The 26,130-nt window shown below is 39.8% G+C and overlaps 1 protein-coding gene across 1 annotated transcript in view; it reads right to left on the minus strand.

Moving 5' to 3' along the window:
• The window catches only part of nbas (NBAS subunit of NRZ tethering complex), a 253,161-nt gene that overhangs the window by 25,966 nt on the left and 201,065 nt on the right, over positions 1–26,130 (minus strand). The window contains 1 exon segment of the mRNA XM_034700252.1: positions 7,301–7,440. Within this exon segment, the coding sequence (XP_034556143.1) occupies positions 7,301–7,440 (140 nt within the window).

The following is a 26,130-nucleotide window of genomic DNA, read 5'->3' on the forward strand; positions in this document are numbered from 1 at the left end:
CTACGTCCATTAATTATCAGAGTCTATAAATCCGCAATTGGCTAACATGGGTTTAATACTCATGCAATAAGGCCGGAGGACATCAAACAAAAGTTTGAAACTACTGAAACTTTTCAAGAAAGTTAATGGTACGGCAGCATTTTGATTCAGCCGTCAGTGCAGATAACAATGAAGGTAAATGTGAAGTAGTGATGTTCGACCCAACCAATTACCTTTCCGATCTGATACTGAGTAAAATTCAGGCTGGTATCGGCAATACCTATCCGATACTGATACTCTGTGCAAATACACCTAATGTGTCTGTTAAATCTAAAAAAAGTAGTGTATTTCTGAGTTATTTATTTATTTATTTGAAACTCATAAGTATATGGACCTTACCTGAATAAATGTAGGTTTTTTTGCCTATGTGAGATTATCTCAGTGATTCACATATTATTACTCCAAGCTGAACTCATGCAGCTATTTGTCGAAACATGCATTTATTTCATTACTTATTTCCTAACCATATTTATTAATTTGAACAACAGCAACATGCTTAGCGCAGCTTAAAGCTTCACATTTTCTCCCTCTGTACCTGGAAGTTCCTGCCTGCAGCACCGAAGGACTCCGCCAGAGAAGTCCGTCTTGCCCTAGCAGCAGCACCTGACACTTTGCTCTCCTCTTCTGTCCGCCTCATCATAAATGCCTAGTATTCTGTGTTGTGCTTTAACCTGAGGTGTTTCACAAGGTTTGTTGTGTTGCCACAACTCCTAACAATTTTTTCCGCAAACATCACAAACCACGTCTTGGCTGTTTGTGGAGCTGAAATAACTCCACACATGACTCCGTTTACGCTCTGCCATTGTGTCTACGGACTGAGACTGACTGACGCATTATGCACTTACCCAGGCGGAAGAAAAAGTAGTTCCCACCAACCGCGTATCATTTAGACAAGATCTCAATGGTTTAGTTACTTTCCACTGTGTTCCTGTTAATGATATACATTGCCTCAAATGAGTGAAGTATCACAAGTATCGATATTTTGATTTGAGAATAAAGGTCTGGTATTGGAAGTATCGATATTTCAGTATCGATCCGCACATCACTAATGTGAAGTGTAAAATGTTCTGATGAGACACGACAGCAAGAAGACCTGACATTTAGACTCGCATGGACATGAGGATGCAGGGTGCAGGGTGCAGACTGTGGGATGTTTTGGGTCTGCTGCAAACAACTATGGCGGGATTATCATCGTAGCTACAACTGAGTGATTTATTTGTGGTAACACAAACTCACTGTTCTATTTTTTGTGAAGTGCATTGAGTTCAGGTCGAGCCACACTCTAGTACAAAGCTCAAGAAGAGATTCAAACCACATTTTTTGCAAGCTATAAATATTAATGAAATGTATAGAGGGGAGAATAAAAGGTGAAGGATGCACATTTAGACGTGCAAGAGCAGCTAGTTTGCTTTGTGATTAACAAGACAAGCAGTTCTTTAAATAATAAACCGATAGACAAGGAAAAGGAGGAGAAGAGCAGAGCTGTTCGACAGGAAACGTGTGCTGTGTTTCCTTCACATGATAAAGGTAGATGTGGTAGAGTAAGTGCTCAAGGAGGAGGAGGTTAAATGTGATTGGAAGAGCATGGAAGCCAGAAAAAGAGGATAGAATAGAGGTGAAGAGACAGCAGGGAGGACAGAAGGGCCCCTCGTGTGTGCCTGTCAGTAGAATAAAGGCATCTCTCCATCCAGCTACCCGGGTGTCTTGTCCTGACAAGCTGCTTCACCTTCCCATGATGCGTCCAAGGAGGCAAACAGAGCCCAGTTGTGCTGCTGGCACGTTGCTGCTTCCTGTTCTTTTACCAGGCTTTGGAAGTGTCTGTGCTTTTGCCAAAAGCTGTCACGGGGTGCAATGTGAGTCACAGCAAGCCTCCTTTCGTGCTTTGAATCATGACTCAGTTTGTGGGAATGGACTTAAGGATAAGCTTTTTTAGATTGCAACTCAATATAACTCCCAGAACAGCTTCTTGTAGTCCTTACAGAACCAAATCTGCAGTCTATGGACATAAACTCAGCTCCAGTGGAACCAGGATTTAATGCTGAGTCAGAATTACAGTTAAGGTCTCACACGCGAGAGATTAAGGCCTCAAGTTTTAACAGAACATCTTCAACGAGGCATTTGAAGGTTAAGTTATTCTGAGTTTTGTATCCCAAATTATGGCTGCCTATGGTGTAAAACGCACAATGAGCCCAGATCAGACCAAAATTTCAGGCCTCCTTTCTTCAAAGCACCACATTACAGCATTTAGCAGTTAGCGTATTTATGCATTCTGCAGCAAATTAACTTGAGCAATTTAAATGAGGAGGACTAAAGAGAGAAGAAGAAACAAAATCCATAATCAGAAGCCCGGTTTGTACTCAGCATTATGCCTGCATATAAATCCGTTACACAATACAACAGCTCAGTGTGCAGTTAAGAGAGCTGATTACAGCCAGTCGTCCCTGCAGTGATGCTTTGACTACAGCTGTTTACGCTTCAAAGTCAGTAGAGTGTCTGTGAAATCCGCGGTCGAACTCGAAGCAACTGTGTCATCTAAACCTAATCCTGTGTCTCAGACTGCTTCTCAGTTTAACAGAAGAAAAGCAAGAAGATATGCTGGCTTAACACAGCGCTGCTGACCAGTATGAACACAATAATGAATACATTTTCACACTTTATTCTTTTCATCTTTTTCACTCTTACACAACATTTTCTACAATGTTTTGAACCTTAAAAGCACCTTTGACCTTCAGGATAAGCATTTTATTTTAAGTCGTATCTGACACACAAGGTCAGCCTGAAAGACATGGACAACAGGAGGTGCATACAAAAAGTAGTGCCTTTTATCCTGTGCAGAAGGGAAAATTGATCCTGTACCTCGTCTGTTTCCACATTAAGAGCTTTTCCAGGAAACCAAGAACCGTTTCAGGAACTTCACACATTTTGACCCAGAGGTGATGTTTCTGCTGTCCTAGGGGCTATCGGCTAGAGATGGCTGTGATTGATTTTGCTGGTGGTTAAACACAGTCACTGTGCCTGCTATGCCTTGTGTACAACTTCAGTGGAATTTAGTGGAATTGGTAATAGGAGAAAGAGAGAGTGGTAACTTGATTGTTTTCATGATAATGCTTGCTTCACTAAATACGCTCAGATATCAAACTACAGTATATTGAAAGGACAATAAAGGAAATTAATTCAATCCATTATTAAGATGTGTTTTGAATACTAAGGCTACGTTCACACTGCAAGGCTTAATGCTCAATTCCAATCCAATTTTTTGCTCAGATCCGATTTTTTTTCACATGCAGCTGTTTCACAAACGTAAACATGGAGGAAGTCAGCATTTTCGCCTTTGTTACAAAGTTTTTGTGCAGTGGGAGCCAGAGAATGATTGACCAGGTGCGGAGGAGGTCAAGTATAAAGAAAAAGAGAGCCAATTGCTTGTTTCAGCTTTTTGCGGAGCTGTGGCCGCAAATATGATTGTAAGGTCTATGTGGATGCAGACACGGAGTCAGGAGAGGTGGGTCTGTGACGTTAATAGTTTCACAGAGACAGAGTTTATTCAAAACTTCCGGATGTCGAGGGAAACTTTCAATGACATCTGTCAGCGGCTCTCCCCAAGACTCCTTCGGCAGGACACTCAATTGAGGTGCTCCATCGTTGCTATCCTACATTTTTGCAAGGGTACCGCCGTGCAGAATTAGGACGTGTCGCTATAAAGTGAAAGTATCATATGTGCATCAAATCCGCCATGGCCGTTCACACTGAGGTCGCATTGTAAAAAATCAGATCTGTATCTGATTCAGGACCACATATGGAAGTGGTCTAAATGATTTGGGCCACTTTTGCCTGCAGTGTGAACATAGCCTAAGATAATTAGATATAAATATTTGTGTTGCGTTCATGCACAAGTTTGAATGCACATCATTTGTGTTGGTTTAAATCTGAAGTAAAAGTTTCCCCCTCTGAAATGATAACAACAAATATTTGCTTCTTGATTCTTTACAGTCCCTAAAAGATATATCCTTGACAGAAACTCACTCTCACCCATTCATCTGTTTCTGGTGAGTCTCAGTTTCACTGTAAAAATTAAGTCACACAGAGGCTGCACCCTGGCTTACAAAAGGCATGCAAGTTTTGTCAGGTCTGTCTGCTAAACTGTTACCTTGTTGAACAGAGATCAATCATTTCCGATACATCCCAGTACGTCAGGGAAATGACTTTGGGAGCAGAGAGCAAGGGAAGACATATAGCAACGCAAAGAGTCAAGGCTGGGAGGTGAATCTGTGATGGCTGTGATGAGGATTGTAGCCACTGTGGATAGGGGCAGGCTTCAACTGAGCCAAAATGGAACCCCAGTCAGGCAATTCTCACTCCTGATTTGCTTTGTCTGGCAAAGCATTCAGCCAATTTGTCGCTCAAGCTGAAAGTAAAACTCATGCTAGAGTGTGAGTTGTGCGTCCTCCCATATTTTCAGTTGTGAAATGCTACAAATTCATGCCAAAATTCATTCCAACTATGCATTTTGGCATTGACTGTTTATGTCATTTTGTCCTGAGATTAATTCAAATTGCATTCAGTGTAAACACAGTCTTGATTTGCAAACATTCACATATCTTTAGATGTGGTTAAAATGCAAAATTGTGGCTCCTCAGGACATTCATGACTTTGGTTCCATAGCTTTTGCAGCTCCTTGGATCTATACAGGACGGTGTTTCACAGCTAATATTTGTTTTTTGATAGTAAAAAAACTTCATATTATCTGCCTTTGTTTGATTTATTTTAAAGGTGTTTGTTCAGAAGACTAGCCACAACATGGTAAGTAGCACCACTGTTGATGACAGTCATCATTTTTATAGTCTGTGTGACCCTTCATGCACTTTCACATAAAGAGTTCAGGTAGTAAGTGAAGTCAAATCAGGACAATTATCCTCCTAGTCTCATCAGTACACCATATAAACAAACTAAGTGTATTCTGATCCTGGTGTAATGTATATTTCAGACTGATAGAGCAAGGATCCCATCAGGCAAGTTGCACTGGCTCTAAAAGTGATGCATTGTTAATCAACACATAAAATCTAGTTCATTAAAAAAACCAACAAAGTCCTCAGAGTCCATAAAGCTGACTTACACACAGCTCTGTGAATGCCCTTGTGAGTTTCTCACAACTACTGGAGAAGAACTCCACTTCAAATTGCCGAGTGAAATTGTTTGAAACGCAGTCTGATTTGATTGAGTTGGAAGGAAAAGCTCGACTACATAACCCCTGTATTGTCTCGGCGGCCCTCAGAGCAGCGCTCACTTTTAATCAAGAACAATGGAGCAGCAGAAGAGCAATCACGTCATTAGGTACTTATCGATAATAAAGCCAACACTTGCTGAGGCTCATAACACGCTGGCTGGAACAAGCAGCTCGGAGCCTGAAGCTTTGTTAAGATGCCTACTTTTTATTTCTAACTCTAAAAGTCTATGTGCAATAAAATGCACCTGAGCCATTAAAGGGACTATTGTCTGCTTCTGTATTGCACAGAAGCTGCCCAGTGAAATGATGACGTGTCCCAGATTTTGTCAACAGCCAAAATACAGCATAACATCTGTCATAAGAGTCTGTGGTTGACTGTTCAGTCTTAAAATATCATCACTATCAGTTATTTAGAGAGGCTGCTTGACCACACAAAGTGAAACATTACTTAGTTTGAAAAATCAATCTATAGCAGACATTCATTGAAAATGCAGAGAGGCTGCCAATGAGGGAAAGAGTTCAACAGAGAAAAGTAAACTGGCTGTTACAGGGTTGGTATTCTGCAGAAAACTTGCAAAAGCAAGATATTTATATTTTATGTTTATTTCATGGAAAGAATGAAAACTGGAAAAGTGATCAAGCTAATCTCAGAACTATCATGTGACAACGATACAGGCTGAAGGTTCAACATCTAAGGGCTTCTGGAGAAGCCAGACATTAGTGATAATTATTTCCAAGACTTTCTTCTCCATGTGTAACTTTTGCTTACAGTCTGACTAGCAGCTTAAAGGCACTGTAAGGAGCTTTTCCTCCCTGATTTTGAAATAGCGTCACTTTTATACCAATGCCTCTTCATGAGCAGAGTAAAATGAGACAGTCGGCAAAAAGATTGGTTATTTTGCTTTGGGAAGAGCAACATCTCTACAACAATGGGTTGTTGTGCTCATTGGAAATGTAGTCCTCTTACTGGAACAATTCCATCCAAAGGGGTAAAGGCTGATTTATACTTCTGCGTCACCCCTACGCAGCAGGGGCTGATGCAGACATGAGCACCACATACTTGTGCGTCGATGTGTTCATGTCGCGCAGAAATTCTCCGCCGAAACGCCTGAGGGCAGTGCGGTCTCTCTGACAGCCGGTTGCCTGCTTCGAGCCTAGCTACGATCTCTGTTTACTTTTCCACATCGAATTAGAGCGTATTATGTTAATCTACAGCTGATACATGTTGCTGTATATCATACAGACATGATTACAGGGAAGAATAGAGAGGAGGAGATGAAATACATGGCCGTTGTGCGGCCGATGAACGGGGATCCCGTAAGTGTTGTAAATGTGGGGAAACACAATGCCGCCGAGCAAACCAATCATAGGGCTTGCGGCCTGCGTCAATTCTACGGGTAGTTACATCTTGAAGGAGGTGCACGTCAGCTACGTGCATAGGCCTCTGCGTAGGTACGGGAGCTACGTGGACCCCTGGAGTAGGCTACGCCGTCGATTCGATGCAGAAGTATAAATCAGGCTTAACCATCAATACAACATGAAAACTCTTCATAGTGCCTTCAAAAAGTTAGAATGAAGTTGGTGTTTGGAGCTGATTTTTAACAGAGGGTTGTTAGCTGACACACAAAAAATGCAACTTCTACAGATGCTGTGTCTTTGTCTGGAATCTTGAACTACTATGCAGAATCTGTTAAAAGGGAATCAGCATTTTTCTATCAGCAAGGAAACATCTGGCAAAATGTCCATTTATTATAGGCCTCGTTTATCCAAATATGTTTTTGTGTGTGGAGTAAACTACTGACATGTTAATGTTCATTATTGCCCTTTAAATGTCTGTGTAACTTTAGATAGAGACAGGCTAGCCTTCTCTCAATCAGTTCCCAGTCTAAGCTAAGCTAGGCGAACTGGCTGCTGGCAGTAGCTTAATGTCTACTTCAATGAGAAAGGTATCAATTCTCTTTTTAACTACAACATGGATGAGCCTGATTTCTGGATGTTTAACTGTTTCTCGAACCTTGAAAAAAAAAGACTTTGACTTACACATCCTCTTTCATCATGGGTGGCCATGCTTGTAAAAGGAGCATTAGTTGCTGGAAATCCTCCCACTTTTGAGCAGCTTCCAGCAGCTCCTGGAAGAGGGTGTACCTTTTCCCCTCGTTCTCCACATCTTCTATCTGAAGCTGAGACAGAGAGAGTGGGGAGAAAAGGGAAAGGTGAGAAAGATCAATCGATGTAAGAACAAAGATAGCAAAAGACCTGCATTAAGATGTTGATATTTAGATATCTCTAGGTCACTGAGAAAGAAAGTCAGGTAAAGAGATCAGTGTTCAGGGTGGAGTGTTCATCTATTTCTTCCAAATCCCTCTACCCATGCAGTGCTTTGAATGAATATGACAATAAATGCCAGAATCATTGACTGAGGGGTGGATTGCGGCAATCTATTACCATGGCTTCTTCGGCAGAACAAGGAGAGTCGCATTTGAGTTTTGGATGAATCACTCTCTCAATTGTGGTAGCAAAACTTGACAATGTAATGATTGCAGTAGAGTTTGTGGGCAAGATGTTCCTGCCAAAACAGAGCTGTGAATAAACTGAGCAATCACACACACTCAATCTACGGATATCAACAGCTTCAGACTTCAAACAAAGCATGAAGATAGGAACAAGGCTTCGTGTGTAATGGCACTTTATACTAAAAAAAACATCACCTGTGGCAAAACTTTTTTCAAAGTGGTGTGAAGAGGAGAGAAATCGAGAAAAGAGAGTGTAAGAAAAGAGAGTGAAAAGGAACAAGGGAGGGTTAATGTGGAAAAAAATGAGGGGAGTCGAAGGCAGAGGCGGAGGGAAAGTAATTAATTTTCTTCTCAAAGGTTGGCTTCTAGTGTGATTTTACAGTTCAGAGAGCGGCTGATTTCTGAGGGGAAAACTACGACCTGCCAAGGCAAGGCTGCTGCAGAGACAGGCCCCGTCACACACACACACACAAAAACACACGCATTCTCAGCACACACACAAACATATATCTCTTGCAGCAAGGCTCATAAAACACAGTTCCAGCCTTGGTGGTGTGATCAGATTTATATGACTGGATATCTATGTAAAGCCTGGCAATATTTCATTAGTATAAAGGTCTGTATACAGTCTAATTTATATTTTAGACACTATAAACTGTATGTGAATAAACCTGTAAATTCTCCCTCTCATTCAAACTGTTATTGTCAGTGAAAGGGAAGCTCTGTAATGAGGCTTTGTTATTAGAAAAATGTGCAAACACTTTTCTCTGTGCAGGAAGCTCTGGCTACATAAGACATCCTGAACATCTGTTCTCTAAAACTCAAATGTCTTATTATCAAAAAAATTTGTTTAAAGCAACATTACATGATTCTCTATCACCAAGTAATGTGATTTATTTTCTTTAAATAATGCCCAAAAATGCATAAAAGAGCATGCATTGGATTGGAACTCTTCTTGACTCAAGGATTACATGCTAACCTCAGGTTGCGTCTACAAAAGTGTGGTATACCACTGAATTAAACAGCCTCTGAATAAAATTTTTATCTATTACATATTGGCTAAAGAGTCCCAATAGAAAGCTGCCAGGCAAGTTGCTTCATGCTGTGTGGGTCATTGTTGGTCCAAAGTGAATAAAGCACCATCTGCTACTTTTGCAGCAACAACAGGAGGTACGCAATGTTAATTGCTTGACTGGCCATGAGGCAAAATTATAATGCAAAGACTGAGTGTAGATTCAGCAAATTTCCCATATCAAGTACTGGCCTTGAATGCATTTACACTGGATCAATCTAGGGACACACTGGCAGTCGTCATCTACTGTTCTGTGATGACGATTGTCAAGTCAAACTGTAAAAATAAAATAAATAACAGTAGAAAAATTAACTAATTATAATTACCTAGGCTTTAATATATTAAAATGACTATAAATACAATCTACAACTTTATCCTAGGTGAGTTTATGAAAATAAGTATCTATTTAGTAAGACTAAAACGTAACGTAATGCTGCTATGCAGAATAAATAAAGAGATAGATAAATAGTTAAATAAATAAACAGATCAATAATTCAGGCTTGGCAAAGGTTGTAATATAAATCTGTTAATAAATGAGGAATCAGCTGTTAACAGCGTCTACCCTGAAGGACAGGAGGTGTCTCATCAGGTGCACCTTGTGCAGGTCTATCAGAGTGCGCACTGGAGAGCAGCGGGCATAAGCGCTGCACTTTAAATGAACTGCTGTATGGAGTAGATCGGTGGTGCAGAGGACAATCTAAAAGAAACCGAGGAGGCAGCCGGACGTCATGTGGACGGTATGCCTTTTGGGAGCAGATGCCAACTTCTTGGTTGTGCCCGTGTACCAAGTAGTAAGTGTTTAATGACTTCAAGCCAAGACTTCTTTTCCAAGCTGCGTTTGCATTGCATACGTAAATGCCATCATTTCTTGTTCTATTACCTCCTCTGTTGTAGGGCTCGTTCATCTGTTTCTTTTGAGTTTTAGTTTAACAGGAGATGTTAAATCAAACAGAGGCTTCACTCTTGCTTTCTCCACTGGTAGTACACCAAAAAGAACCATTTCTCTTTAATTTATGGGTTTGAAGTTTGCCAAAATAACACCATGATGCAGATTAGTAAACTGTAAAATAACAAGCTTAGTCAGGTCTGTTAAGAGGAGAAGCGGAGCCAGCAGATTTGTTACTCAATTTGAATTTGTTTTTATCAGGAATGGATTGTTAGCTGCACTTGGATACAGGTGTCTGTGTGTAAAAATAAATAAATAGCTGTGAGATTGCCGCCAGTGGGAGCCTGGATGACATTCCAATGGACAGTTTTCTGTCTGCTTTTGCTCTCCGTATGCACCATTTTTTCTGCATCCATAAAAGCCTGTTGATGCATGACTGGTCAACACTTCTAAGTATATAAACATGCTATAAGTGAAAACCAGAACACTTTCCATGCTGAGAATCCAGACCCCTGAGCACAGATTCTAAAATTGTATGTAGAATCTGTAGATAGAGATCGACATCCACAGAAGTCTTTGATTGTCTGAGAAGCTTTCAGAGTTTGTGAAGGCAATGAAAAGGCTTCTTCCACCGCAGGACTTAACCCCTGAACTACATGCGTTTCGACCGGAGGAACCAGGGTCTAAATTTAGTTCAGGGGTAGATAATCTCCCCCCTGAAAAGCCCCTGCTCAAGGGGTAGTACTTTTCAAAGGTCCTGGGACTTTTGGTTGAACGTAACTGTGTTTGTGGAGTTTACACAATTGTTGAAACACAGAGGGAGTTCCTGGGAATGCATACTAGTTTAGTTAGTTATTAAGATTTCCAAATATTATTTAATATATTTTTTTTCCTCCATACCTCACTGGCCTGATTTTCACAATCTACCCGGGACTTCAGCCAACAAAATGCAGACAACAATGGGGGCACAGGAACCTTTTAGTTCCGGAGAAAGTAGTTCTGGGGGCCAAAAGACCCCGGAACTCTTGGTCAAAATGCACCTAAAGAGTATATACGTTTTTCAGAAGTCTGAATCCTACATGCTATTCAAGTATAACAAGTATAACCTAATTAATTATTCAAGTATACTGAACAGCATACTGTAATAGATATAAGACACAAACAAACCAAATTTTTGTAGGATAAGTACAGAAAAAATATTTGTTATATACGTTTTAACTTTAACTACTTAACTAACAGCATTACTTAGTTATTAGTCAGACAATCTAACTTCCTTAAGGCTCCTTAAATATATGAACCCACTAATGGTTCCATAAATTAAGCTGTACCCACATTTTATATAATACCATCGATTCTGAGACAGAAATTCAGGTGAGCATCTTATTTATTAGTAGCAGCAAATGCAAATAACTGGCAGCACAGCTGATTCATGCTTGGTGGTGTACTGAGGCGCTTTATGAGGGGGATTGGGCAATAAATGAGTAAAGCTGAAGCTCAGGACCCTCTGGAAATGGAGGTCATTTGGAAACAGAAATGGAATCTTAACTACCTGTAAAAAAGCTCTCAATGCAATCTCAAGCTCTCAAATCCATCACTGGATGTAAACGGCAACCCAGAGCCTGTTCGTCACTAATACTGCCTTGCCATCATGAATACTGAGCGACTTCTAGCTGTTGGAGCTAAAGTTTTATCACCACATTTATTCATAATCTGTCAAATTTCAAGGGTATGGAAGACAAGGGCTGCCTGATAATTTTCATTCCATGTTATTCGAACAAAACTAAATAAAAATGTCACCTAACATACACACACAAAGGCTTTTTACACACTAATCCACACCGAAATACTACATCCTCACCCGCATGGCATGCACACACACATCAGAGCTCGCCTACAGTAGACCACAAATTACATTGCTGCCAATTACAATGTGGCTGTGAGGCTTTTATTTTCTTAACAAGGGAGGATTGTAATTAATTATGCCTGGTGATTAAAATCAACATTTCCTCTGAGGTGTTGTACAAATAACAGAGTGCAAGAGGGCAGGAGGGCAGAAAGAGGAAGGGAGGGAGGTAACAAGGAGGGAGGAAGGGAGAGAGGGAGGGAGGACAGATACTATCTTACAAAACAATAACAATGAATAAAGAGATGCTGACAATGTGATTAGACACATGGTCTCTAAATTAATCAGCGAATCTTAACATATATACAGCCTTTATGTACCTGTCTGTCCATCTGTTTGCATTACCGTGTCTCTTTCAAGCATTTTTTTTGGTCTACATTATGTATACATTTCATTTTTTAACAATCAAGCTTTCAAACACATCTCAAAGCCACTGTGATCTCCCCATCTGTCCATCCCAATATCAAAAAGTTACACAGAAGTGCTGATCATTTTGTTGCCTGGGAACCAGACAAATCTGCTAGCTCTGGTTTTCTTTGAGAAACTCCTGAGAAACTTCATTAAACCTGATTTAAGTGGGGCCTGTCACAACGGTTTGTTTTAAAGGTATTTTGATAATCCAAGAACGCTGCTTCTTAAGTAAAACATCTTCAGTCTGCTATTGTGTCATACCATTACAAAAGGTGAGTGTTGGCTTCAAAATCAAGCCACTGCGTATAATTTTAAATGAGGCCTTGCCTTGTAGTTTACAGCTATTGGCTGTAGTGTCAGTAGGGCTGGGCGATAATTCAATAATGATAATTATCGCAATATAATTTTTCTTGGTATAAATATAAAACATTTTCGATAAAAAATCAATATAAAAAAACATGTGATTACACCCCCGGCCACTTAAAATGGAGGGGATGCTAATGAGCCTTAAACGCTAGTTGCCGCCCAACATTTGACAGAAGAAGACGACGGCAATGAACAGCCAATGATGTCTGTGGGTAAATCAAATTATGGAAATAACCTCAATCTTAGAAAGATAAGAATCTACAATCTAAAAATTCACAAAAATCCAATTTTAAACAAAAGACCTGCTTCCGATTTGCACCATCAGAAATGATGGATTCAAGAAGTTTATCAGAAAACTAAATCCAGATACAAACTAACAAACTGTCTGGTTTCTTCAACTTTCATCCAGGACCAAAAATCTGCATTTAAATTTAAATGAAATAATGATTTGATATTTATCGTGATAACACAATTTTCAATATCGCCCAGCCCCAAGTTTCAGATGCATTTTATTTTGTTAATAACACCCAAAGACCACATAATACCATTGGAAGGAACATCAGCTATCCTGAGTGGAACTAGCCTTAGAGCTCCCTTTCCTGGCTGGCTGCAGAGCAGGTCATAAACCCTACCTCCTCCATCATAACAGATGGAACATGGGTCAAACAAGAAATGAAAAAACATATCAAATACATTTTTCTCAAAGATGCTTTCTGTCATAGCAGTTTGCTATTGCACATGCCTCGTCTCCACTAGCGCAATATGTTAGCCGCCATCAAAGTGGTATTTGGCTTGACATCTTACAATGAGATGGAGGCGCATTGAATGAACACTCTTTTCTCTCTCATATGTATTTTTTTGTCTCTATGCACCATTATCATCTCTCTATATGGCTTTCCAATCAGAGGTCAAGTGCAATGAGCCACACTTGGCTTCTCAGCCTTTAAATGTCGCTACATTTCAAAACTCTTTCTATCCTTTTTCAACATCAGAAACACAAGAAGAAAACATAAGGATAACAGATTAAACAGTGTGTTCACCTGTAGTAATCATAGGCAGTAAGCTATGACTGATTGAATGTCATACTCACGTGCCTAATACTTACAGCTGTGAAATTAATAGGTGGAATGGAAGTTGTTTTGGAGGTGTCTTGGTTTCAGTTTGTGGCCTGAGTATAATTGTCAGCGAGTGTTTCAGTGGGCATTGGTTGTAAGCAGAAAACTAGTCTATGCATGGATACCAAAAGAGGTAGAGCACAGTTGACCCATTGGCGGTCATCTAACAATGACTCACTTTAATTAATATCTCCAAACCGCATGACTTTAACAACTTAGAGGCAATCTTCCTTCACCAATTCAAATCACGCCTCTGAAGCTGCTAGTCTGATTGTACACAAAGGGAATGAATGGACAACAAAGTCTTGAGCAGGAGACACTAGACGCCCGAAAAGTTGGCTATAGCTCCAAGGGGCTACAACCCTGTCAGACGACAGCTTGGATCTGAGATTGACAACATACATACATGTTTGGGTTGAGTAGAACTAAAATAGAAGCTTATCTCAATGGTGATAATTCTACAAATTTTGTTTTACAATTAAAGCTACTCTCATTTAAGTTAATTTCTATTAATAGTAGTTCAATGATATTCTTTATAATAATGGCACAAATGGTTGTTAAACAGTTAAAAAGACTGGATTGATAAACAATATTTTGGACCAACATAAAAAAACAACCGAGGCAACAAGGGAACAAGCTTTCACACACACACAGACACACAGAGTTATTGTCAAGACAGCAACTCACGCAAGCCAGCTGAGCCACTGATACTGAGGGGTCAACAATAAATACAACACCCTGTGAGCAGTATTCTGTTGGCCAGAGAGCAGTGCATTCACTGAGGCATGAAAGCTAACACATAAACAGAGATCTGCTCGCTCTCTCTGCCTATAATTTCAACTTCAAAACCTTTTTTTTTTTTTTTTCTGCTGGCACAGGAAATACAGTCAGTAAACCACATGCAACATGCTCACCCACTGTGACTAGAAGTAGCCCTGCTTTTAGAAAAATGATACAATGAGATACTGGAAACAAGAGAAAGCGAGGGAATGAAGTAAATGAAACATGGCAACTGGTAATTTACCCGCAGCTACATTATCTCTCTCCGACAACCTCCATACTTGGCAACACAGGAAAACGTGGAAACCTCGGTGGATGCGGGGGCTTGTGTTTACACGTGTGTAAAGTGATACCGTAAAATGTTTATCACTTTTTCCAAACTACTGTGATTCGTTCATGAGGGGTGTTATGAAATTTTATGACCCCTTATTGCATTAGGAGGCATTATAGGGTGATTATGGGGTGTTTTACTGCACTGGCGCTGACCTTTTCTTTTCCCAAGATACACACAAACACTTATTTGACTACACAGCGGAGGATTCAAATACTAAGACTGACTCAATGTCATCACTTTCAAAGTTTTATAAAGCCATACAAGAACACAGTCACATTCACATCACTATAGGACAAACAGCAATTACAGAGTGTGATGTAGTTTGTCCAAAAAAGCTTGTGTAGTCAGACGGGGTATCTCTCCACTGATTAAAAACTGCAATGCAGTCTAACCCTGCTATCAGCGTATGATAATAAAACAGGGGGGGATGTGTGTGTGTGTGTGTGTGTGTGTGTGTGTGTGTGTGTGTGTGTGTGTGTGTGTGTGTGTGTGTGTGTGTGTGTGTGTGTGTGTAAGAGAGACAGAGAGATGGGAGCTGCTCTGGGGCAAATCGATAGGCAGAGCACAAAACTGTCAGGAGACACGTGGATGAAAACACACACACACACACACACACACACACACACACACACACACACACACACACACACACACACACACACACACACACACACACACACACACACACACACACACGTAGTTCACCAAAGGATAAAAATGGAGATGAGGTATTAAAGACTGCAGTAGTGTGCATGTGTGTGTTTGTGTGTGTGAAAGAGAGAAAGGGCTAGACAGATGAAAGTGGACTCATCTATTCCTCCTGAGACTTTCTTTCACTCCATTTAAAGGAGGACATACACACACACACACATACACAAACACACAGAACAAGACATAATAAGGCCCGTGCAAACAGGCAGGCAGGTGTGGACACAATCAAAAACAATCAGCCGAATGCCACTGAAACAGCTTCAGTAAACTCCTGTGAAATAATTTCCTCCATATGTTGCAGTCTTTCCTGGAGGAATGAACTCTCTCTAAATAAATATTCAAACATCAAAGTGCTCTACTGTAGTCTTTTAAACTTGAACCGCTTTCAACACGCCGCTGACACTTGAAGGTAATACTGTAGATAATTTTAGACGCACACAGGGTGAATGAAGAGTGCCCTGCAATACACTAAATCTTCTCATGTAAACATTGAGGAGTGTGCATGCGGTGATTGCAGCTCCTGAGAAGCCTCCAGCGTATTTAGATTATGCATCATTATGTCTTTATTTATTTATTATTCCGTCTTGTTTTCGCTTAATTTATCAAGCTAACTTTGATATTTGGGAACCTGGATGTGCTTCATGTTTGAACTTGGCGATAGGACATTTTTTTGTGCAATAATTAGGGATATTCTGCAGCGACTAACTAACCACTAAAGGTAAGAAAACACTCAGCAAGCAGTCAAAATGTAACATGGCTTAGTATCTACACGTCGCATTCATCTGGTTGAGTGGTTATACGCCAGTTTAACCAGACACAGCCTACATGCAATTTCATCTCCATTTTGTAGATCAAAATACTAACAAACCTGGAGCTACAAGATGCCATGGGTGCACATATGATCAGCATTTCAGGCCTACAATGATAGAAATATCATTGACAGTTAATTGGTTTCACAAGTACGAGTACTCTGGAACTGACCAGAAGGGGTGACAACATCCATTTGTTAAGTAAATTATACGTACACATCCCTAAATTAACCTGAAATACATTTGGAAATAAAAAGGTCAAATTTAAAAAGAAAAAAAAAATGTGCACAAAGGAAAGGAACGGAAAATACTTAAAATGTACATCCCTAGTCCAGAAAGTTGGCCCTTGCTCTCCTGCTTTTGAAGTCAGATGTAAGCGGGTTTGTTCTGGTAGAGATTTGGTAGTAATAGTGTACTTTGCTTGCCTTTGCAAAAGCAACAAACGACTGCATGACTGATATAAAGCCATTTCTAGGGAATCAAATGGCCCTTTTAGGCTTCCTTTCAAGATTAAAAAATGCAGATATAAACCATAATTGAAAGTTACACCAAAAATCTCTAAGATAAAACTTGATCAAGGTCTGATAAATGTAGTACCAATGCACTGCTGGATAAACTAGGATATCAATGTTATTTTAGCATTACTGCAAGGTTACAGGATCAGAACAACAACCTCTCTGTGAGTAGTTGACTTCTGATGGTTACCAGCTCAATATAACACTATTACACTACTCATTTGGAACTTGGGAACCCAGTATCTAACACACCTGGAGTACATTTTTCGCTCCATATTCCATGTGTCCACTAAATGCACCAAGTACCATTAGTGGACACTTGAATATGAGTACAAGCAGAATGCATAGTGATGACCTTTAACTTTGACACATGGTAAACAAACATAAGTAGTATAATAACAGGTTCTTATGTATTAGGAGAAGCACAAAGCAGATTGGTTGTATGCTGTATATTGTAAACCATGCTGAAAATGGGTGCCAACAGATAGGAAAGCCTCCCTTTCCATCAATTTCACAGCATTGCCATTATATTGTTGTCAGTTTTTATTGGGGAAAAGACACCATGCCAAAATGCACAGGACATAAGATTCAAGCTTGTGTTTTTGGTAGTGTGCTATAACTCTCATAGTGTCATTTTGCCAATAATGTTGTATCAGCTTGGACTTGAAGCCCAGTGAAATCAAATACAAGCCTTCCAAACAGCACTATGAAAACAGCTTGCAGTCATTAATTGAATAAAAGGTAAATGAGGGATTACAAGAAATAAACAACAGGCTCAACACGTGTTGTTCATTTTCAACATTTCACTGGAGCTTTCACATAAAGTTCAGTTTTAACCTGAAAGGACTGCAGTTTATGTTAGAGAACAGAACATGAATGTTCAAGGTCAAGCCCCCGCAGAACAACAATGAGTAACCAACATCCTGGTAAAAGGTGCTGAGTGGAATTTACTTCATTTTGTCACTAAAGCAGAGATGTTTTCACCTCTAATGTTAAAGCACCAAAAGCACTCTCTTATTGCTTGAAGAGCTGCTGTCCATGGTGCTGAAATGCTTCTCTGGAGCATGCTCAGTGAATGAGGCCATGTGTACTACAGTGGGGTTCTTAATATGACATAATGGACTGGCTAGTTGTTTATTAGATTTTGTTTTTAAATTAAGTTATTGTAAAACTATGTTGCAATTAAAATGGTTAAAATCATACAGAATGTTTATTGTAAGCTTTTTGAAAAAGTCCCATGTTCGGATTTGATCCATATGAATTTATATATTGAGCAGTTTACTAGTTGCATAAAAAGCGTTATGAGTAAATCAGCTGCCTTTGAGAGTTCATTTGCACACATTTAGTGTCCCGCGTGAGAAACTGTATCCTTACACAATAAAGATAATGAGGAAAAACAGAAATCAAATTGTCAACCCACTTGTAACAAAAGCTCCAATCCAGCACTGACAAGTGAGACAAGCCTTCAGTGTCTGAAGTTTAGTAAAATAAATACAGTTATTGGTCAATTTGTGTCTAGACACCGGTGATAACAATATGGTACCACAGCATTTCACATTTAACCACCAAAAATAAATTAAATCCACGATGCATGAGAACTGAGTACCAGCCAAAATAATCAAATGAGTAAACATGAAGGTCTGTTTTGATGCTTTTCATCACCAACCTTTGAAGAAATTAGTTTTAAGACGTATTGCCAGAAAGTAATAATGTTTGCTGTTTCAACATACCTTGTTGAGACAGTTGTTACAAACAGCATTTTGCATTACAGACTTCTTCAAACAAACCTAATAAGGACATAATTGTCCTTACATAAGGAACACTAACTTTGTTATGATGGATTAACCAAGGGTTCAAAATACTTACATTCTATCACTCAGTAGACAATGAGACAGTGTATAATATAATATAATAGCCCTCAAATAAGTAGATAGATTTCAAATAAACTGTAAAACCACTAATAATATAACAGTCAGAGAGCAGTCTCTTACTTACCTTTGAAAAAAGAGCCTTGTGATGACTTCTGCTATGACATGCTGCTTTGTAAATAGAATTAACTTTAGCTGACACACATTTCTTTTAATCATTAGTTTGGTATCATCAGTTCTGAGTTGAAAAGAAGCTTCAAACAATTCCACCAAGATTAAAATTAAGTTATGTTCAAAGTCTCAGTGCCAAGTCAAGTTGTTAAATGATCAAACATTTAACAAGGCATTAGATTACCTTGTTTGCCTTAAATGAAGGAGCAGTGGATGCCCTAAAGCCAGAGTTCTGAAAAGACACTTATTTGTGAATGATCACTAAATAAAAAGGATAGACTGATCTGTAAATAAAATGATGAATTACACATGGTTCTATGCAGAATAAATGGCCCTTTAATTCAGCATCCACTGTCTAGAGTTTCTTGCTATGTAATCCACTAAAATATTGACCACCTCAGCTTACATTAGGAGAGAGTCAAATACTTTTCAGATATGAAACCCCAAGTGAAGAAGACTGGGACTATTTCTGGCAGCACAGGCTATTTATTCTGGGCATGAGGTATTTGCTTTAAAAGTCATGTAGTGACTAAATGGATTAGAGTCAAGATGAGAACCTGTCCATCATATGCCGCTCAGAAGATTACAGTGATCGATCAATCAGGCTTACACATGGTATGTATACTTTGCTATAATTAATCAAAACATTATGTTGGATTGAAAAAAGAAAGCCTGAGATCTTGCTGATCCGGAAATGTTGAATACAAACAGCTCAATCATTCACAATCAGCAGGGAGTGTCAGGGGAATAACTTAGGCACATGTGAGACACAGTAGTCAGTGCTGCTGCTCACACTATATGTTAAAGTTTGTGTAAAGTTAAATAATCACCACTTGGACTATATCAATCATTTTTGTCATTACTTTAGGAGGGAGTACAGAGCTACAGCTCAGTTTGCTTGTACTAAACACCCTGTGTTTAGAAATACCAATGGATCACACTGCTACATGTCAGCTTCTCTTGGTGAGATATATGATACAGATTTCTTGATAAACTCAGTTCTAAGTATCTTGTTGGTTCTGCAAGGAAGTATTTATTCAAGCTATTCTGATATCAATACGGTGTTGATATCAGTATCAGCCTCCGATACTGCCCTACATGAGGTACTGGCAAATATGCCAGTCAAGGCACCCATGTTACATTATAATAAAAATGACAACAACAAATGTTTCCATCTATATTAGATGTATTGATTGGACTTGAAAAGGGGGCTCATTGTCATTGACTATCTAGCTCTTAATGTTGCTGCAATTTGCTACTACTACTACTAACAAAATGCATTGAAATGATATCTTAGTGTGTACAGGATTAAAGCTACCATTCAAAATTTGCTTTAAAGAAATTAAAACAATCATTTGTGTTCTCATTCTGCCAGAAATTATACAATTATTGTATTCATCACAATTATACAACACATTTGTGTTTTTTGACACATTTATGTAACAATATTTCAACTGGTTGAAAATTGTTTAAAATTTGGTCTTGGATGGTCAGACCTGGTTCTACCCTGTTTCCAGCTCGATTTCAGCCTTGAAATCCCTGTTAGAGCTGACTGGGGTGGTACAGTTTTGTTTCCCAATTGCATTATCTTTATTTAGTTTGAAAGCTTGCAACAGTTTTTGGTTCTTCAAATAAGACAACAGCTAGGGCCAATGTTACTGCCATTAGTTTAGCAGTCATTTGCTCATTAACCAAAGTTCAGACGATACAAATTTGACCTGACTGATAGGTTGGAAATGTCTTAACTCTGTAGGTTTCATTCTTTAGGTAACAAAAGTACTGCTATTCCTGTCATACATAGATTTTTAACTGAAAGCAACAACTGTTGGCTTTATGGTGGTGCAAGAGGAAAATTCAGGACTTGACAAATATTTTAAGATACACTGTCCTTGAATCCCAACTGTCAAACTCTTGCATCAATCGATCTTTACAGTGGTCAAAACATTTCACCAAAACCCAATCTGTCCGCCTCATGGTGGTACTACAGAAGATTCAGGAAGATGATCGAAGTTGTTAAAAGTCATTCTCTGGGAGTGATGGATATCTGCACCAAATTTTATGGTGACTCATTGAGCCGAGATATTTCAGTCAAGAGCAATTTGTTAAACCAACTGCCATCTCCGAAGACAAACCACCATGGCTTAAAACACAGACCTTTTCCCTCACATCATACACAAAGTCTTTTTCCTGGCATGCTTTGTAATGCAAAACTGTTCACTCAGACATCTAAACTGCTGTAAATGTAATTTACAAGGACATTCGGAGAAAACTGGAATCCCATGGGAACATTCAATCAGGCTTCCAGTATTGATTGCTTCAAAACAACCCAGTAATGAAATGGAATTTATATGGAACCAACTAAGTAATAAAAGGGACACTTCTATCAGCATTTCTCCAGGCAGTAATGACATATCTTCCTCTGTCAACCACACACACACTGACACATAAGTACATATGGCGCGACCAAGTTGATGCACCAAACCAAGGCACAAATGACAAACCAGTTATTACACCATGTCACACATATGCACAAACAAGAACATGGGGTGTATTCATGACTGACAAGAGCTGCCCCCAACCCTGATAGTCAAAGTACGTGGTGAACAAATTATCAGCACAGCACATAACCTTGTTAGACAGGTTAATGATGAGCGTTACCACCACTGCCTGTATTGACAGCTCTCTCCCATCTCACTCGTCACATCTTATTACCACTGCCAGTCATGAGGGCCAGTGCTTTCAATCCCACCTTTCAATCAAAATAAGGGGATAAATGGAGGGTAGCATTTTTTCATTAAATATTATGACATGGAAAATGCTCCTGAGTCAATTCTTTCACATAATGGTGTCAGTTAAAACGGCCATCACCCGTATCTGTCTTCAGTTAACTATTTTCTGGAGATTAAAGCGTGTCATGACTTGCTGTAAATAACTTGATGTTAAAATGTTTTGACTGTTAGTCCCACAGGAGAGGAATACCTTTTTTCATCCTGAATTCTATTTCGTGCCCTGACTCATACAGCGCTCCAGGAGATGGCCAGGGTCTTCTTCAAGGGGGGGGATACTTGACCCAGTCCTCCTTTCTCCTGCCAACAGTTTCCATGAATATTTCATAACGGCTTCCTTATTTACATGCAAACTTCCCCCAAAAGACAGACATCAACAGCTAAAAGTTTGAACATTTTCTGTCTAGCTGGCAAAGCATTGAGACGGGTTGTGTTTATTCTTTCTTTAGTCTGATTATTTTACCATTTAAGTGTTACCTTTAACAAGCAAACTCGTTTTTAAAGTAGTTTTTTCCTCTATTGATTGAACAGCTGAGCTAAATGAACAATATTAAACATGCTATATATTTTAGGTTGGGTATCCTGTTGTGTGGGGGGGGGGCAGCTGAACACACACTCTGGACTGTCACGTGGAACAGAGCAATAGCTAATTTGGAAGCGAGCTGACTGACCCACAATTGCACTGGTAAGGAGTGGAGTTGAACAAAAACTGCGACCGAAATGGATGTACCAGGTAGATAGGTAGATAGTAACATTTAGCCTGACAACCATCCCATTTTCACCATGTTTGTTTAGTCTAAAGCCAAATTTGACTGCAAGAGATTTTGAAGGCTTTCCAATGGACTCTGTTACACAGGACTTCCACCAGAACCGTGACCAGTCTGTCTCCGATCCGCTGCACTCCGTGCTCTCTCGTTCGTCAACACCCACCGGTTGCGTTTTCAGAACGCAGTAGGAAGCAGGACTGCCGGACAGCTGGAGTCATATGACCGAGGTTTTCCCATGGCAATCACTGAATCAAGGATTCTCCTCCTCCTCTCCTCATCCATGTTGTCTTTATCAGCCTCTGAAAACCTCTGACCTGTTGACTCCAGGCCGGCCACGGCTCTAAATGACATTTTGTTGTCATAGTTAAGTTAAAAATGATCTAACAATAACAACGAGTGTTTTATTCTGAAAATTAACTGGATGTTTTTTTATTTTGTTTTGGTGCCTGACTTCCTGTCCCACTCCATCTGCTCTGTTGAGAGTGATGCGTCGTGCTCCAGCATCCGGCAAATTAGAAGTCTTGCGTATGTGATCCATTGTGTTCAGACCTGCTGTATCAGAGACGCAGCTGGAACTCAACAGAGCGGATCCAGTGGAAGTTAACAGACTGACTAGAATAGAAACCTATCAGATTCGGTGCCGTGACGGATCGGAGACGGACCAGAGACGGATCTGGTGGAATTTGGCCTTAAGTGTGTGGTGTGCTGTGTTGGCTATATCATTGCACTCCATACAGCACAGGAATAAACTGTTAAATATATTGTTATTCATCAGATAAATCTTAACATCTGTTGATCTCTTAATGTTTATTTTTGTGTGTGGGCCAGCCTCGAAATTTGCAAGTTAGCTCTAACCATCTAGAAATATGGCAATGAAGCAATTATGTAATTAATTGGAATTAGTTGTGATTGATTAATCACAAAGCCTGTAATGAATTAGGGTCATTTTTTAATCACTAGACAACATCAAAACAAGTTTATAGAGTTATATTTTGGTCTTCACTCAGTTTGACAAGAGTTTCAGTGTCTGCATTTTGCCTTTGGACAGCATCATGGAAGTCAACATCAAATTGAATTATGTTCCCAAATAAGCAGGGAAAACCTTACTCTGCAAAGACTATCATAATGTAATTTTAACCATTACTGACCTCTGCCAATGATCAATAATAAGGCTGCAAGCAAACAACTACCACCGTCAAATGTGTTGTAGGTGTTATTCTGAGCGGGAATTCCTTGGCATATTTTAATTTTTGGAAGAGATTTTCACCTGATGATCCCATCAAGGTAATGGGACATCTGAGAGTGTTAGCCTCTCTGAGCTAAGTCAAAGATATATCATCTCCTCTTGAATTTAGATGAGCTGTTAGTTTAACACAAGTGAACTTTTGCCCCCATCAACAAATCTGCCTGATAATCTTCTCTGTGGGGAGGGGGGGGCGCCGCACAGGATATAGGCATGTCAGTGTATCCGAGTTGGAGAGCCAGGAGAGCCATGGGATCCAGAGATCTTTGTGTCTGGCCTTTACTGAGTGCCCTCCGAACGAGCTCATCAATATTCATTGACCTGCTCAGGCTAATGTCCCCAGCGACGGGCAGAATAAAGTTGCAGAGGTCGCACACTTCACAGGGCGAGAGAGAGGCAGAGAGAGCTAGTGAGAGAATCAGCAAAGTGAGGCGGGAGGATAAGAGAGAGAGAGCAGGTTTCAGACGAAATGAGAGCAAAGACAAGCAAACACCAAAAGGGCAAAGCCTGGAGGCCTAGAGGGGGTTAGGGAGTTTATTACAGCTTGAAAGTGAAACACATTAAACATGCAGAGGAAACATAAGCACGGAGATAAAGACAGGCACGCTTGTAGAGAACAAACAAATGCACACACATACCCCCCTGTGCATGCAAAGTATGACATGACAAGATGAGTGCAATGACAAACAAATACAGCTTCTCTAACCTCTCCCTCTATTTGTTATGCCTTTTCTTTCTCTCCCTGCAGATCCACGTTGTATAACATGACACCTGAGTATACATAACGGTACACGCCTCAGGAGAGAAAGGAGAGGAAGATAAGAGACAGAAGAAAAAACACAGAAGGGGAGTGGTTAGAAAGACGGAGAGGATCAAGGTTAGGGGAGGAAAAAGATAGAGCTGCTAGATTGAAACCATCTTGAGACACTCTTGCAGACGTCGATATCGCGCACGCAGATGCATGCATGTGAGCAGATTTTACAGTATATTTTAATATTAAATCCATTTCTGTCAGGACTTCGACCTCTTTTTAATCATGCATGCGTATAGGGGTGCTAATGAATATTCAAGGTGTGAGGGGTGTTAGGGAAAAGGGAAGAATCTACATGATGTGACATGTGTGCACCTACACAGGAACACTTGAAATCACTTAATGCCTATGGTAAGATGGATTAAAGTAGTAATAAGCATGCATGATATTAAAGATAAGAGTCTTATCAAGAATTCAGGAAAATGACAGGGGAAAAAAAAACTCATTACTTTTAGAAAACCTACTGATAGTGTCAAGAAAGCCCATTTTGATTTGCAGACCAGCATTTTTAGGACTTTGTGGTGCATGGATGATCATGTTTTGATTTCCACCTGCCTGGCTTCACACACAGTAAGAGTGTTGGCTGAATCAGAGAAGGGAGCGAAAATCCAACCATCTCAAAATTTTAACATTGAAATGGTCATTGGATGGTGAGTTTGAAAGTGCTAAAAGAAAACTATGTTCCATTAGCTAGGCTAATAAAGTTATGGCATTAGCTCCTGTGACAATAAAGGTGACATATTATGCTCTTTTTCATCAAAATATATTGGTCTAAGAGGTCCCCAAAACATGTCTTTAAAGTTTATTGCTTGTTGATCTAATGTTTACATGTTGGCTGAATATACACGGCTGCTCACAGACCCACGTTACTTCAACCCTCTGAATCTGATCCAGAATCTGATCCTGACGTAGAGGCGCCTGCAGCAGGACCTTTCTGAACGATTGGTCACAGATTTTGTGTTTCTTGTTGTTTTATTTGTCAGTATGTTGACGTGTGTCTTGGTACACAGCTACGAACATGTGTCAGAAGTCTGTCTATGATCAGAGCTTTTCCCTTGTGCCAGACCTGCTGTGTTTTTTCCTCTGCATGCAGCGATTTCCCAGTTCACCAGTATTTTCACCAAGCGTTTGGAGCCAGCTTCCTGGATTTTTTGTTTTTCTTCAGTTTTCTGTGCAATAAACTGACTGAACTATTCACATTGGCTGTTTTCGAAACGGCCTGCTACATACTACCTACTAATGTAGTAGGCAGCAGGTACTGCCTACTACATACTGCGTTTGAATTTAGTCTGAAGTATGACTGTTCTGTTCGATCTTTGTTTCAGTACGCTGGGCCCAGACGTCACAAAATTTCCGGTTTCGGAATGCAGCCGAGCTGATAGCGAAACTGCTTCTTTAGCATCACTTATGATTTAGAAAGTTAAGAGGTGGTTTATATGGAATTTAAAAATTTTCACAGCACATAAAAACTGAGTTCCCCCGTCAAAAAAAGAGAAAAGAAAAGCGGAACGAGCGCTGTGCATTGTGGGAAACAGTACTCGAGGCAGACTGGTCCGATGCAGACTGAGAAATTTTCCCGAATCAGTAGACATCCGGGGAGTTTTGGCATACTGCAGATTTTGCTCTTGTATCTCACATACTACATACTACATACTGAATTTGGGCCAAATCAGTACGTACTGCTAGTATAGTAGGCGGTTTCGAAAACAGCCCTTGTCTCTGTCTCAGCTCCGGGTCCCTCTATTGAGAACACACCTTGACAAAAATGTATTAATATTTGTAATGTTGTAGGCACAAAATGCCGTTCAT

This window comes from Notolabrus celidotus, chromosome 13 (genome assembly GCF_009762535.1).
Source record: "Notolabrus celidotus isolate fNotCel1 chromosome 13, fNotCel1.pri, whole genome shotgun sequence".
Taxonomy (NCBI): Eukaryota; Metazoa; Chordata; class Actinopteri; order Labriformes; family Labridae; genus Notolabrus; species Notolabrus celidotus.